Source organism: Corvus kubaryi, unplaced genomic scaffold (genome assembly GCF_017639235.1).
Source record: "Corvus kubaryi isolate FWS band 111438036 unplaced genomic scaffold, C.kubaryi_AGA036_p1.0 37398, whole genome shotgun sequence".
In the NCBI taxonomy this organism is placed as follows: domain Eukaryota; kingdom Metazoa; phylum Chordata; class Aves; order Passeriformes; family Corvidae; genus Corvus; species Corvus kubaryi.
Genome location: NW_024581137.1, coordinates 49,844,511 through 49,861,843, shown reverse-complemented (window position 1 = coordinate 49,861,843; position 17,333 = coordinate 49,844,511). Strand labels below are relative to the sequence as shown.

General features: G+C 37.0%; 1 protein-coding gene across 4 annotated transcripts in view; it reads right to left on the bottom strand.

Moving 5' to 3' along the window:
• PTPRN2 (protein tyrosine phosphatase receptor type N2) overlaps positions 1 to 17,333 on the bottom strand; it is a 654,654-nt gene that overhangs the window by 483,090 nt on the left and 154,231 nt on the right. For all 4 annotated transcript variants that reach the window (XM_042044446.1, XM_042044450.1, XM_042044448.1 and 1 more), the window contains exon 3: positions 2,107 to 2,220. In XM_042044446.1, coding sequence (XP_041900380.1) covers positions 2,107 to 2,220 — 114 coding nt within the window. The remainder of the gene's footprint in view (positions 1 to 2,106; positions 2,221 to 17,333) is intronic.

Genomic DNA, 17,333 nt, shown 5'->3' with positions numbered 1-17,333 from the left:
GTCATCCCATTTTGCACACCGTGTGCAGAAAAACAACATTAACCATGCAAGTGACCACTGCAGCCAGAAAACATGACCCAAGGGCTGGATGTGTTACATCCAATAGCACCAGCAGGCAGCAGAGTCTTGTCTGAGCAACCTTATGTTAGTAATCCATCAATATCATAGTATTGATTCTACTCCTTCCGTATTTCTGTCCCCACCAAACAAAATTTGCAAGATACTAAGAGTAAAAAGAAAAAAAAAGTGATTTTATCACATCAATGATTTGAGCAAGAGCATTCCAGCATTCTGTTATGTTTCATAGATGTATTTAAGATTCTCTTTACTGGGATACTTACAGGCCACAAAAATAGTTTGAAAAAGTTTTTTATCAGTTCCAATACACACATTTGTGTATGCACCTCTAAATGTCACTAGGAAAACAGATAAAAGCAAAAGTCCTTTATTTTCCAACATGGTTTCAATCTGTGTGTTCTTCGTCATTTTCTTGCTAAAAAAAAGTGTGAGACAAGACCAAATTTCAATGTCCAAGTTTTCTTAAAAGAAGCATACTACAGTTTCCTGCAACAAACACAGTTAAATCCAAGGAGGTGGGTTGTGGATAAACCCACCTCCTAGGAACGTCCTAGGAAGGGTTGGTTTATTGATCAGAGGAGCACTTAGTAGGGGGAGGTCACAGCAATTCCATTGAACTAACCAAAATCTTGTGGTAAGCAGGGAGATGGAGGCAGGTAAGAATCCTTTGAGATGGCCTGGGGTATCCCATCCCCCTCTGCATGTTCCCTTCAGAAGGACATCAGTTTCCTGCAGGTCTCTTACTTACCTCTGACATCCTCATAGAGAAAGCTTTACATAGGACACCTGACCTATATTCAGGCAATGTAAATGACTGCTGCCTGTCCATGTGTGCATGATCCCTTTAGGTATCAATTTAGGTGACTTAATGTGATGAATGTGTCCCCTCCTGCCTTCCTCACTATATTCAAACAGAGCCCAGATACAAGTTTTTTCACTCATACAATGTTGCCTTGACAACAGAGTATTTTCATAACTTCGCTTGCATTACTTAGCCTCTAGAAAATGACAAGTAAAAGAGCCACAAGTACTATTCACACGTTACTGTTAATCAGCCAGGAGCTACTACAATCAAGTTTTGCTGAGTTTGTCTCACTTGGATGGGCTGCTGGACAGCAAATAAATCCCTGGAAAATTTTTAAATGCTCTAAATGAGTGGTGTCCAAACTAGAAGTCCAGTCTCCAAGTAGAGTCCCAAATTACTGAGAAACCGATTTTTTCTCATTATTAAACTAGCATCATGCTAATACAATATTACTACTTGGCCATCAAGATTGTGACTGGAAAGCATTTAGGTACAAACATCCACACAGATGATGCAAGTGCAAAATTAAACATTCCAGAAATATTCTTGGAACAATTTGGATCACAAATATCTAGGTCCTGTGGGTGTCTACAAGAGATGTTTATTTCATGTATTAGTATTTAAAAGGTTTGTTCACCTTACTGGCTTTCACTTTATCCAAGTTTTGATTTGTTAGTTCAAGTTATGCCATTCAAAAGCTAGAAAATCCTTTCTGGCTTTGGAAAGAGCAGAGAGATTAACACTGGAAAGGTGAACAAAAATTAAAAGAAACAGACCAGCCGCAGCTGGTAATGAAATCAGAGCAGTTTTATTATCTGAATTCATTAGAAAGTTAAGATCTGTTTCCAACTAAATGGAAGTTTTGTGTTTTCTGCCCATGCACCCTAAAACATGCTGTGGTGCAAAAGTACACATGGCAAACTTTTTTCTTTCCTCCTGATTTATTTATGTGACACCAGGATTCATAGATGCTAAAATTTTCTAGTACAGTGTCAGTCACAGGCATATGCTACATAGGGAGGAAGCTCCTCTCCTGGAATTGCTTCCCCAGGTCCTCCTGGCAGATTCAGTGAGTCCAAAGGCTTTTTACTTTATTATAAAGTCTGCACCAGCAGGGCTGAAACACAAATATGTTCAAAAATTTCGGGAGGCATCACCTCAGAGAGAGCACAAATAATTGTTACCCCCAGTGCATCTAACCCACTCTAGAGTTTTGACTGTACCTCTGTGTGAGAGCTGCTCCAGGATGATCCTCAGGTGCTGCAGAACAGGGGCTGAAATGTCATATTTATAGATGTCTATTACTGGCACTCGCTGACATCTCCCAAATAGTCCATCTGCAGGAAAGAGAAAAAAGAAAAGGAAAAATACACATTTCGTTTTCTGAGAGGAAGAACGGCATGATGAGATGCGCATTTCCAATGTATCCTAATTATATACTGAAGGAACCTTTTAAAAGACACTTTAAAAAGCTATCAAAGAACCACTGAAGTTATGAGACGGGATATTTTCTATCAAAATAAATAAATGCTGGGAAGAATATTAGTTGGAGGAATATTCTATTGTATGAGTTAGGCATACAGTTTATTTTCTAAAGTATTTTCAGACTTCTGCTTCCCAAATCTTTAGATGTAACACTTTACTGACAATTCAGTGAGAGAAAACCTTAATGTTCAATGCCTACTATGCTGCAGATGAAAAGTGAAGCATCCAGAAATATAAATATTAATTTGCAGAAACTACGTGGATTTGCTGAAACATTTTTAATGCAGGAGCTGCGTGTTAGGCATTGGTAAATGAGAACTGAATCCATAATGGCTAGTAAAGGCTCATTTCAAGAAGTACCCTCTAATGAATGCAATAAAAGAAAGCTCCTCACAGAACAATGAGATATTAATGTGGCCTAATTTATTTAGCTCCATTCCATTTGTCTGAAATGACAGACTCTTCTCATCAATGTCTTTTCAAATCACACCTTCTAATTAATTTAGCTTCTTATTAGTCTTTATTTAGAGAATTGTTCATTTTGAGGCAAGCTTCCTGTATATGTGTGGGAGGAACAGGGAGTTCAAACATTCAAATTACCTTTCTCCCTTTCATACAAAAGCCTAATTCAGAGTCTAGGTGCTTCACATGCAATCTGACCATCTGCAATTCTGGGTCTCTGAGAAAGAGAGTGGTTTCATTTATTGTTCAAAATAGTTCTCTTCTATATAGTGATCCAAAGGAAGCAATTTAAATGCAACAAGTTTAATTAGCAAAATATTCTACTGCAATCCTAGTTTTAACACAGTAATTACTTCTGCTCTGATATTACATCTATGCTCCAAAAGGAGAACTACATCAGATGAGCAGAAAATAAGGATAAGCATTAATTTGCAAATGTCCATTACTTTCTGTGCTACTTCACAGAGCTAAAAGACTACAAATGGTAACTACTGGCCCAGCTGTTCACTAAACACAAATAATGGCATAAAAGAAAATAAACCAAACCAGGATGCAGAAAAAGGGCATTATTAGTCCTCACTGTTAAACACAAATACCTCATTGAAATTAGCCAACTTTTTCTTTCTTCGCCTTTCCAATCCTCCTGTCACTTAAAACTGCCAAATTAAGTTAATCCAAATTAAAACCCTACATCTGAATCTAATTTTGCTATTGGAAACTAGGTTTAATTTGGAAACTACATAGACAGATATGGTTTGGTTTTTTGACATGTAATGGGAAAAGCAGCCTAACAGCAGATTAAAATATTCATCTCTGTTTAAAAACCTGTTGCAGTTGAAAATAAGTATATAAATATCAGTCAGCTTATAAATGGATGGATAACAGGAATAAGGTTTTGATTCTGAAAGGAACAGAAGAACATTTCAGTGTTTAGGAACAAGATTCTTCGAAATGAAACATAACCTGAAACAGCCAGCTCTATTTTGGAATACCACCATTACTGGCTACAAACAATTAGGACAAAATCTATGTTTATATAAACAACTAATATTCCATTATGTTTTTTAGAGATAAAAATAATTCTAATCTTATTTTAGAGTCTAGAAAAGCATACACATTCAGTAAAAATTAACCATTTTTGTATTAAGTATCATTTAAGGATATCTCCATGGATGCAAAAGCTAATTCACTCACAAACTCTAAAAGAGACAAAACCATTTTCCTAAACTCTGAGTTTTCAGAAACCTTTAGCCTACTTCCTTTGAATAGAACAAAACCCATTTAAATTCTAAAATTAACAATTAGCACATGAGCCCGGGCTGCATTATACAATCTATCCAAAAACACTGAGACTGCTTAGGGAGAAACTGCAAGTTACTTTGGCTTTTGTACTTGAAATATGGGCATAATAAGCTTTGGAGAGGCTGTAACCACAAATAGCGCTCGGCTCTGCTAAATGCAGCACGAGGAGAGCGGAGCGGGAGCAGAATGCCCCAAGGAGTGGTTGGCAAATACCAGCTTTAAAATACAGAGGATCTTTGTGCTGGGGATTACTGTTGGACTGGAGTCGTGCAAATAATACATTTCATAGTTCACCTGTTTTTTCTAAAAAAGTAGGAATTTTCCCAGATTTTTCTGTTTGTTTAGGGCTTTCTCTTTTTTGGTTGGGGTTGATTTGTTTGGTTTTGGGTGCATTTTGGCTTTTTAAATTTTTTTTCTTTAAAAATAAGGTTTCTATGGCAAGTTATAAGACCTAAAAAATTTTCAGGGTGCCTTTTAAAATAAACTTGCTTACAATTACACAGATTTCAAGGGAAGAAAAGGCAAGGGAGAGCCATTTTACCATGAAAAAATTGTCAAAGACACCCCTCTTTTTCTTTCAAGAAACCTAAATGGCAGATGTGGGGTCAGAAATGGCTCAGGTCCAGCACAGAGCTCATTTTTACTTAAATTACAGCTAATATTTAAAATGTCCAGCTTAGTCTTCCATGAACTATCGCAGTTACTGTGGTATTTACAGCAAGTCAGTACATGGTGCATCTTTCTGGACCCTGTCATGCACCCAGTTGGCCTCAAACAGTGAGAGAAATGCCCAAAGCTGGGCATAAAGCAAAAAAGAAAGAGGAAAAGCTCCCAGAATTTTCAGTAAATGTATCAGGGCAGAGGAAGTTCAAAGAATGAGTGATATTTTAATAACACCATGCTCTGTATGCCTGTATCTGCTGAGAGTGTGTTCATACTGAACTTGCATTAAAGTTGTGTTAGGAGAGGGAACGTAACATGCAAAGGACATCTGCACTTTACACAAGCCCAGAATGAGAGAAGGTTGAGACTGATCAATATGGACATATGTTTGCTATTAAAGTGTTATCATTTGCTGTCAGCAAAAAGTAGAAATTTCCATAATAATATCTTAAAAGTTATACTTAGAACTGGAAAAATCTGCTTTAACAGCAGGCTCATGTTGGCTTTTAGAAAGCTGCTACATTTGTTTTCAAAGAAGAGATTAAAACAGAAGAATTATACACCCATATACCCAAGGAAATAGTGAAGTGCTTCTTTATCCACTTGGCTATTTTGCTGATAGCTTTAATATTTGAGAAGAAACGCAAACATAAACTTCTATAAGCTTTTACTTAAAATCTTGAATTTTGAAAAATATTTATATATTAAAAAGTTAGATGCTAAGATTAAAAGACACAAATTTACTGTAACTCAGGGGCACAATAAGATCTCAAATAGATGTCTTTTATTAGAGACAACGCCCTGGAGCATGGTATATGTATTTACACTGAATATTTATCAACTTTCTAGTGAAAAAATTACAACTGATAGATTAAACCATGAGCAAGTCAAAACACAAGTCCTGGAAGGCTGACTGTTGAGAGAGGTTTAAAAGAAAATGGAAAACACCCATCATTATTCATTATTATTGCCCATTTGTCATGAATTAGTGCATATTTATGACCTCCATTAACTACTGAGGAAGTACCACATTATATTCATGATTGACATCCAGGTACTGAATTGTGTAAAAGGAGACCACAAAAACCTATAGCTTGAAATAGTTTTGAAGAGTTGATTGCGCCAGTATGTTCACTTGGTAAAGGAGACAAGCATCAAGTGCTTAAGAGGTACTAAAAAATCTTTGGAAACTTGTGCTAAGTGACAACCTTCACCTTGAAGGCAACACTATTTGTTGGTAGCTAATTCAAGAAATTCTTTTTAGGCAGTGTTTCCTCAAAAAAAAAAAAAAAAAAAAAAATCTGTGTATAATAAGCTGTCCTTGGCGAAAGAAACATATCCCATCCTGGAATCCCTATGTATGGCTAATCTGGTGACTGAAACTAAGATGTATCCAAGACATGACACAGTTTTAAATAATACCAGCAAAATAAAGAATGAGTTCTTGTTCAGTGTCTTTTGCTACTGAGAAAAGGTGTGAAGACTGATAGAGATACTGGAGTTTGTCTGCAGGCAGCTGAAAGCTTGATATATGTAAATTAAAAGATTGTGCTGTGCAGTAATTAATTATTTAGATCTACATGCAGTGAAATTTTCACATGGCGCTGACAAGTGACCTTTGAAAAGGAGCCTTCGAGCAGATGCTTTGAAGCACCTGGGTCTTCTTCTCTTCAAACTTCCTGCAGCAGCCAGAAAGGAAGCAGCTCTCCAGACAGTGTCAGTACTCACATACATGGGCCAACCTATGCTTCAGCTTCCTTGTACTAATTACCTGACAATTGTTAAAAAATTAAAGTAGAGCTTTGTATAAAACTCTAGTTTTGCCCCATACTGCAGTCATTGTGCTTTGTTCCTCTGTTATGTAAAAAAGAAAGTCCACAGACCCAGTGGTGTGTCAAATGGCAAATTCTGCCACCTTGGATTGCATCATTTGTGCTCTTGCACTTAACCAGAGAACCTACTATAATGTTTCTGCAGAGTTTTCAATGGGCATCATTCTTCAGCGACTTAACCTTGTGTAAGAAAAGAATCCTTTCTTCTCACTGAATATGGACACCACACTCCTCCCACAGACAGCGGTTTAAGGTGCTATAAAGTCTAGGACTAATAAAAAGGTCGGTGCTATAACCCACAATTAGAGCCTGAATTGCCTACTGGAGAGATTAAATCCTTTTCCAATGGTAAGCACAATATTTGCATCTCAAAAGTCTCATGATACTGAACTTCAAGGTCACAGATGTTAAATGTTTAGGAAGTATGAAGGAGATTGTTACAGTATTTTACTCTTCTCTCCCTGCTGTTTCCCATAGTATGGAGTGTGTTTTCAAAACCCCTTTTCAAAAATTAAAAAGAAAGATTAAATGTTACTGTTCATTGAAGAGGACATTAAGTTGTATGCCAGGAGGCTTATTTCAAAAGATACAGTTCACAAATCCACATTCAACATTTACAAGCAAGGTCTTCAGCAAACAACATGTTTTTACTATTCCATCTATTAAAAAAAAATTCATAATTTATACCTACACTTTTATATTCAATTTGCAAGTAGGGTAGAGATCATACAGATAGAGCAGCAGTGGCTTCTGCAGCATCATTTCTCATATGATGTTTTGAGAATGTGAGTCCAATGCTTCCAACAGCAAATCCTGCAGTGGTTGAGCAGAAAAGCTGCTGTTTGCAATCAGGGGGAGCTGCACTGCAGCCCTGCAGTGCTCTGCAGACAGCAGCCTTCTGAGGAGCAACCTCCCCCTGCTCAACTTTTAAAACCTTTTTGTCATTTTATTTTTCTTATCTCCGTAGTCCTCGGTTGTTTTCCTCAGTTGTCCTCGGTTATGTCCATTTCGGAGCAGTAATAGTGGCATCTAGTGGACAGGGATCAGTCCTGGAGCACAGACTGCTCACCACCTGAATTTACTGCTTCCAGATCCATTTGGCTTCATCCCAATACAGAACTATGCAGTTCCAGCCACCCTCAACCCACACTGCCCTTCCCTATCCTGAAGGCTGACAGGCATGGGGAAGATTTTAAGGCAGCTATTTAAAATTAAGAAATACAATTTTAAAATAAAAGGCCACAATATTTGTTTCTAGAAGTAAAGCATTATAAAGACAAGTAAGGAAAGTGCATGTAGACTGTTTAACAAGAGTTTGTGGTGGCACTGTGCTTTTGCTACTCTGTGAGGCACAAAACATGCAATAGAAGTAAATCCTCAACTTCAAGTAAAACACAGAGCATATTTTTGTAGGTTTATTTTGTAAATATAATAGAAACACTATAAAATGCAGAAAACAATGAAGTAGGACACTCTAAACACGATTGTTTTTATCCAACCAAAAAAAAATTGCCATGCAGTGGATGACTAACAGTCCAGTAAATTCACTCTTCCTCAGCTACTAAATAAACTGCTTCTTGGAAGGCAATGGTAACTTTAAAAAAATTCTGCTGCAATCCAGATCACCTAACAGTCCTATAAAAGAACTCTAACAAGATTTAATGCCTCTTCTCACCTTTCTGGACACAGATATTTAAGGAAAAAGATGGATAGCTGGTCTACTTTAAAAAAAATCCCCAAACCTAACCCCCTCGAATATTTCTGCTGAAAGAATCAGTATTTCCTGAAAGAATCAATGTAGGGTAGGATCTTAGTGATTATGAAAGTGCTCCTATTAAAAGATAAAAGCTAACATTAAGAGCAGCATTGGTTAGCTGTTGTGCAAATACTGTGATAGGGCTGGGATTTGCAAAGCTCCAAATCATTCTGAGGCATGAATAGTTCCTCTGGGTATTACAGTTCCCTTGTCTCAAGGAGTAATTCTGAGAGCAAGTTCTGGAGGACTCAGTCCTTCCTTAAAAAAAAAAAAATATATCTATATATATAATCTTCAACAGAAGGGAAATATAATTTCAGTAACTATTTCTATGCTAACCTGCTAATTTAAGTGGTGGATTGTACGGTCCTAAAGCATTATGCAAACTTGGAGATTTTTTTTCTACGTTACAACAGAAATATGTAAATTGTAGAGAAAGTAACTAAAAAATCCTCAGTACAGCAAAAGGAGGGAAGGAAAGGACTGTGAAAAAGTGAGTTACAGGCTAACAAAGCAAGAGGAGAGCAGGCTTGCCATGAAAGAAGTGCTGCCTGCTTCCAAAAAGCCCCTAAGTTATTCAGCTAAGAGAATGAGAGGTCCAGATTTCAATGCCTACTTTATGTGATTCAGAGCACAAAAATGAAGCTCAGCCTTAACAGGTCATACTTCGGCCTTGCAAACATCGAAATAATGGCCATGCCTTGGGAGGAGAGGGCAGGAGGGACTTAAAGGAAAGGAAAAAGTAGAGATGAAAAGAAAGCAAGTCTTAACATTTTGCTGCTAGAGCTAATGTTCAAATTGAATAATGCTTCAATAACTTGGTACTTCTTAGAGAACCAAACTTGAACTTTCCACAGCTTAGGTAACTACGTGGCATGAAAGTTATGGTTTTGGCTCCATGATGAGGATAATAAAGGATCAGAAAACAGTGACTGAATCAACATCTTCCACATCCGGATAACCACGACAGTCTGTAAGCCACAGGAACCATCTGCCTCTAATTTTGATCAGAGGCAAATCCAGAAAATCTCTGAGAAAAAAGCCCAAGAACTTCTAATTGTAATATGTTGAGAAGGCTTTTCTAAGCAAAACTATGGCTTCAGTATTAGCTGAGGTGCTTCTAAGAAAAAAGAGCTTGCAATCAAAATCCTCTGAGCAGCAACTCCTTTTCTGGTCAATACTGGTAGTAAAGAGAAAAGGGAGGAAAAATTTAAACATATAAATCCTCCTCCAAGATGATAAATACTTTAAATTCAAGTATAAATCAAGTATTAATAGGCTTACAATAAAGCTCTCTCTTCCATTAACATGTTTAGCTACTGGACTGCAAGGTTAACAGGTAGGTTTATAGCATACATTGCTATCTTAGTACTGAGAAATCTAAGCCATGTGCCACCCTCTATTTAGAAAAAGCTTTTTTTTCCTGGAAAAAAGACAGAATACTGTGTCAAATTCTGACCACATCATTACCAGAAAGATATGAATAAACTAGAGAAGTTCAGAGAAAAATGAAAGAAAGGAGGCAGTCACACAGAGCCTTAAGCATGGAACTACCTGATTCTTTACAAGAAACACTAAACGTTTATGCAACCTGGTTGATTAATTATTTATGACGTTATTGGGAGAAATGGAGTGAAAAGACAAAAATGAACATTCTGAATCAGAACAAGTTTCAAGCAGGGAGAAACCGTTCTGGAGCTGTTCACTTCCCTCCTGGAAGAGTAATGGATCATGAGTAATGGATCCTATTGCTTGCACTGTTTAAAATTAAGCCAGAACAACAAGGAATGATGAAACATGAACAATTCCTTTTTTTTACTCAATATGCATTTATGAACAGAGGTTACTGGAGGGACTAAGAATTTATTTATGGAATCAATGAGATGCAAATATACTAATGCTTATTTATGTACACTAATTTTCCAAGTATCACTGAGATGTACTTCAGTCACTTCAAGGATCCCCATTCATTTTTGGTTGGTGCCAAGAACCACTTTGGTGCTGGCAATGTCTTCACTGTGCGATCAGACTGTAGCTGCTCTTGCATCTGTATTCCCAAGGCAAAGATAACTCTGCAAGGAAACATGTTCAGCAAAATGCATTTCTGCATTAATTTTAATTTTGTATTAAAAACAAAGTAGTGAAAGTTTTAACTTATCCTGTGTAAGTGCCAAGAGCTTATATTTGAGTTATTATGTGTTTGCAGGAGAAAATATTCTCATGAAAACATGACTAATGACCATTCCATTCATATTCACCAGCTGCAGTGTCTAATAGAGCAAACTGGGTTTATTTCTGTCCTTTGCCAAACTAGAATCTTTCTAGATCTTTGCAGGACAATATTTATTGAGACAGCAGATTGCTTTTGTAATTTGAGTTACTGAATTTATTCCTAAATGGAACCGACTTCAGACATGCATGGAATTATAGTAATAAAGATCTCCATCTTGTTCCCTAGCTACTATTAAAAAAAATTACAGAAAATTATGTTATGTGAACCTGAAAATATCAGCAGAAAATTTAAATGCAGTTCTTTAGGGAGGGGAGGGGAAAACCTTATAAACACGAATCACTTCAGAGTGCTGCAGCCTGTGGCCTGATTAAAACTGTTCAGAGCTATATGAGAAATCTCTACACCTTGCTCAAGTCTGAACTATGCCTACAGAAGTCACAGCACATCAAACTGCCCCTGGCAGAACAGCCAAGAACCTCACTCAAACTTTAATATCAGGATGCCAAGAGTTTCTGCTGAACAGTTTGAAGAACACAAAAAATCTGACCGTTTTCAAGCAAACTGTGCTTTGAAATAGCTAAATACGATGTTACATACCTTGGACCACCTATCAGAAGCTGCAGCCAGAAAAGTTATTTCTGTTACAACTAATTAGAGGTCCTGACACAGCTTTCCCCCCACTGTGTGAGAGACCTGGAGCACTGCCTGCAGCTTTGCTAATGGCAACAGGTGAAGGGCAGGAGATGTTACAGTCCTCCTTGCTTGATTCAAACCCCAGTGTTCAGCCTGAGATGATGTGAGGGCAAAAGCACAAAGAAGGTTTGGGGACATATGAACATAACAGCAGTAAGTGGGAACAAGGAGCTGACGTCATTCAGTATGCAGCATTGGTAAGGTCAGTATGGGAATAGAGAGTTCTGGAGTCCAAATCTGAAGATGAATGATAAATTTTGGAAAGGGTATTGAGAGAAGCAAAGGAGATTATTTATGGGCTGGAAAAAGCCCTACAGTGAAGTGCCTTTTCCAGCACAGAAGTCTTCAGCACAGCAGATGATCTTTTGTCTCTCTAAGTAACCCTGCAGACAGATGGAACGATACGGGAACAGAGATCAGAACAGGGCTGGGAGCAGCTTCAGAAGTATTTATTCTCCTCAGTTTTGTGTGCTACTATTCAAAACAACTTTTAAGACCTGCAATATCTGAAATTATGATAAGAAAGGAGCTGAAAAGCAAGACTTCTTTTGCTTTTGCAATGGGTACAGAGATTCCTCAATATATGTGATACGTACAACCCCAAATTGCTTCCTATTTTACTCCCAGAATACATACAACTCATATAAAATTCTTAACATTTGTACATACTTATAAGTTGTAATGGGCTTTTTAGAATACTGTATACAATTAAAAGCCATTCTTTAACTGGAGTTTGGGGGCTGGATTAAAGCTGCTCACACCCTTAGAATATCCTTCAATTGGAGTGGTTAAGTACAGAAGTTGTATACTCAGCACATATACTTAAAAGAAAATAGAATAAATAAAAATCATTTTGAACAAAATATTCATGCTACAAAAGGATGAAATAACCATTCATCAAAGATGCAAAATAAAAAACTTGAAAGCCAGGACTTTAGAATCAGCAAAATAACCCACTGACATAATATTTTACTAATGAGCATCAAACTGTATCTTTCTAAATGTCTTCCTGATACTACATTGCTTACGAAGTGCCATATACTTGATTGGAATAACAAAACCACACAGAAAATATTAACTCTGTTTGTTGTTGCTTCCTCCACTCCAGCAGAATGCTCTTCCAGCAGAAGCCATCACTGGTTTTTAGTATGTCTTGATAGATCTAACAGAAAGGGGTTGCAGTCCTACGTGAAGGAAAATGCCTCTACCCAAAATCTACTATTCCGAAGCTTCTGCTGCATTATTGACAATAACCACACACATTTAAATAATACTGCTGAACTTATGACACTTATTAGATGGATAGCTATTCACCCAGATCTCTGCACACAGATGGCTTTGCTTAAGCAGGTCAACTCAGAGTTTCACTCTTTTGCCAGTGCTTTACCATTCCCCACTTATCCAACAACCAGCCCAGCCTACGCTCCTGTTCTGGCCAACAGAGAGGTTTGCAAAGGCAAAGCAGATCCAGGGGGGTGGTGTGGGCATCCTCAAGGTCAAAAACATAAACAGAACTGCAGGCTCACTAATGAAAGCAAAGGGATAAGCCAATATTTTTTAAATGGGAAAGAAAAGAGAAACGCAAATCTTGAGGAGGGAAAAGTCACCAGCTTCTCTCACTGGTCATATTTCAGCACTAATTTTCCAGTCAATAAAAATGCTTCTGTCATGAAATGTAATTTTGATATACTGAAACTAGAAAGATTTCCAAGCCATGTACAGACAGAAGCAGATTTCGATGCATCCAGATGATTTTGTTTAATCTACAATAGCATTTTCTCCCAAAGACATCAACCGAAATAGTACATTTTAATTTTTTAATCTGACTTCTGCATACCTAGTAGCTGCAGTAATTTTACTTATGCTCATGCATTAGCTCATGTATTCCTTCAATGTCACTGAGAACTGGAGCAAGAGACAACTGTTACAAATATTTGCTACTATCTTCAGTATTTGTGAATGTGCAGTGTAGCAACAGGACATCCCATTTCTCTCACATCTGGAGCACCTTTCAAATAAAAATGTTCATCCCTAAGTCAAGGAACTACAGTCCATAAAACAACCTGCAAAATTTTAATAAATTCAAGATTTTAACGTCAGCACCCAAAGTGTTTTGCACAAATTTCATTTGCTGCAAAGTTCATATTCTGCCTAAACCACTGACTGCTGTCATACTTGGTGCAACTTGTTATGGGTGGAAAGATAAGCAGCAGGGCAGCAAAAAGAGGAGGTTTATCTCTGGCAGCTAATCTCCTCAATCAACAGCACTCAGCTCTGCTTAACAGCCGTTGCCAAGGAACGGGGACCAGCTTTTCTTATCGGCTTCATAATGTTTCATTGACTATTCAGACTAGAATAGAAAGCTGTGACACTCAGGGTTATAAGCAGCACAAAATGAAAATGGCATATTATGTGGTATGAAGAAGAGAAATCTTTTAGCCCTCACCTTATCTGGACAGTGACTGTTACTCAAAAGAAAAAAAAAAATCATCTATCATTTTCTGCTCTGCTTATTTTAATATCACAAAACAAACAGAAAAATATATCTACATAAATAAGATTACTTTTTTAACGCTGTTGGCAGGTCTTCAGCTGAGTGAATTCACTGACATTACTGATACCTCTTATACAGAAAGACAAGGGTTGTGTAGATCCCCTATTACATTCCTGAAAAGCAAGTGTTTACTGCTTATTCTAAAGCTACTGCAGCAGCTTCAATGCTTTGAGGGACTTCTCACAGGAGCAGGAATGTTCCTCAAACCTTGATAACCATGACCAGAATAAGACAATCCATGCAAAACCAGCAACATTTCTTTAACAGTATCACTGCTCTTCTCTCCTCTCTTCATCTCTGCACAGATTTTGATTTTCATACTGAATACTGATACTCTTTATGTACTTGAACAGGAATAAAAAGGCCTTTATTGCATCTCTTCTGATTATGAAGTTTTAGTATAATAACCTTTCCTGAGTATCTGGTTACTAAAATTTAAATCTCAGGCCATCCAGAATCATGATGAATTGTAACTGGCATTGTACTTGCATGTTATTATCAGCATATACAGAATTATATCATTATCCACCACAGGAAAAACTGGTAAATAACTGAAAGAATATGCTTAGACACATTCACTGCATAAGAATGAATCACCTAATAAAATACACCCAAAATTAGAAAATAAATGTGTTTACCTTTTTTCCATCCCAACAAATGACTAACCATCCTCAGGGCTACATATCCAGCAGGCTATGAGCCCTCATATTTATAGATGTCCAGAAACTGAAAGGAATCTCCTGGAACAAATTTTACAGTCATGGAATTCTCTGCTTTTCACACAAAGTTTAGGTATGGACTTAAGACAGATATTCACAAGCATTTGAGGTTCCAAGTACTTCTGAAGGATGTCATGTTACCCAGTCTCTTTCTGTACAAGCTCTAATGCATCCAGTTACTATTAAAGATATGCCTAATTTTCCATTCATTGCAAGCCTCCCAGGGGCTGCTTGGAATGTTTTTATGCTTAAAAATAACTATTTACTTAAGCAATTGTCTTTACTGAAGCCTCAGAGTTGCATGGCTCTCTTGCTTTTCCACAGTTTTAGGAAAAAATGCAAAAAATTACAAGCATTTGCAAAATGCTTCTAGGATCATACCACACCCTTCAGGAAATGTTAAAGCTTTGCTGTAACACAGAGTCTGTGGGATGAAGATGTACTGAGGCAGAAGCACACTTTTTTTTGGCACTGAAGCTTCCTCTGCAGATGTGATGTCAAAGTACTGACGGTGCTTGGGTTGAAGTGTTTTGTGTGGTTATGGTACAGTGGGATAGGGCTCTTACCTCTTACATTTAGACTGGGATTGATGAATTTATTTCACAAAGGCGTAATTGTTGTCCTTTCAGTGACAAATAACTTCTGAAATACCCTCCCAAAGTTCACCACACTCATACTAGTAAAGCCACAGTTTTATCTAGACAATGTCCTTAGATTATCTGGTGCAGGCTTATCCATTTCTCTACTCCATCTCCTTCCATTTTTTACTATCAATGAGAACAGAAAAATTTCAAATAAGATAAAGTATTCTTTCTAGTAACAAATAAAGGCAGTGTTTCTTTTCATACTAAATGGCCTGATTTTTAGAAAAAAATGTTTTTAAGTCTGACACATCTTACCAAACCACCTGAAACTGGACAGGTAATTTAGGGGTATATTTGTGACACATTTACTCCAAAGATACCACAGAGAAAGAGGCACATGCTGTAGGTGATTTGGCTAAATTAAAATCTAAATCAATAAATTGAACAGATACATACCTTGACATGAATAAAAGCATGAGGCTGAAATGACTGGATTAATCATAACAAAAGAACAAACTCAAAAAATTCCATGGATTCAGCCTTAGCTGAGGTGCTTCTATCAGATTTCATCCAGTTTGGCTTTTCAGCTAATGAACACTAAGAGGAGGTGTTACACCTTTTTCAACTTGCTTCACTACAATAATAAAGAGAAGATTCAAGTAGAGAGGTACTGGGTTTTCTTCTATCACTCAAATAAGAAAATTTATAAATTTGAATCTATTGCTTTATCATTAATTTAATATATATGAAGCTATTATTTTTTTAAATCATTTGATTTTATTTATGTTTAGTTTTGGGTGTGAAAACACCAAAGTATGTTTCCAAATATTTTCCTTTAACTACACTTCCAAGAAGATATATAAACTGTAGAAACAAAATGGGCACATCATTAATTTTGGTTCTTCAGACTTTTGCTTCTTGCACTAAGCCAGGGAGTGATTGTCAAGATCTTGGTCATGGAGAGCTTACAAGCTTCATTGGAAGAAAATGATGGTAGAGACTGAAAGGAGCAGGATGTGTTTCATCTCTTTGGCTCAGAAGCAAATGCAGCCTGATAGAAGAGAGGCCTCTTCAGCCATGACCACGCAGTGCCACACAAAAGCTCTGCAGGTGATTGCAAGACTCAAGTTTCAAGTCCCATCAAGAAGGGGTCCCATCTTGGGGCCAAGTGCTGTCATGTAAGGATGGATACATCCCAAAGTTGCTTTCTAAAATATTAATCCCAGAAAAACAACTAATTCTCTAGCTGTTTATAAAGAGTATCATACCTCAAAAATCCATTTAAATTTCTTTGAATAATGTGTAATTGTTCCCTTACTCCTGTAGCGACATTCCATTTGAACAGTCACATCAGGATCCCTAAGGGCCAGGTCTTAAAAGCTGAGCACAGACACTTAAGAAGCAAAGGAATAAAAAATATCAGATAAGCACAGACATGGAGATCCACAATTTCGTGTGTGCATAAAATCAGTCGTACAGGTTGTGTCACAGGCAAGTAAATACTTACTGCAAATACAGATACAGGAAGCATTTCCATATTCTACCCATGGAATATGGGTGGACCAAAACCAGGCAGAGGTTACTGCTATTATTTTGACTTCTGTCCAGTAAGGATTCGGTTCCAAAATTGCAATTTTAAAATCCCTGTCATGTTATTTCTGTCCCTTCATGGTTTTGGTATCTGAAGTAGAAAAAAGGGGGAAGGAATTGGCTGACTAGAAACTAACAGTACTAAACAGAGAGCGGAATAAATATTTTGTAAAATAATTTGGAAAAAGTCTTACTTCATCTCGAGTGTAAAATATTATACTCAAACCCAACAGTAATTACAGAGATACACGGTTTTCACACAGATTCATCATTAGACATCATTCAAGCAGAAGCATTAGAAGTGCCCTCTTTTTACCCACAGGCAATGCCTTATGCTAAGCTGCTTCCATACATTTAAGGAATTGATTTTAACAGCACTCTGGGTTTGTGTTTCTGTTTTTCCTTCTTCTTTTTTTTTCTTTTTTTCTTTTTTTTTTTTTTTTTTTTTTTGTGTAAGAAGGTTTCAGAATAATTTCTACAAAACCAACATGGATCATCTTTAATTACTGCATTGCAACCATGGCTATTTAAAAACCCAGTCTCAGCAAAGTAGATGACAAACATTAATGAGCAGTAA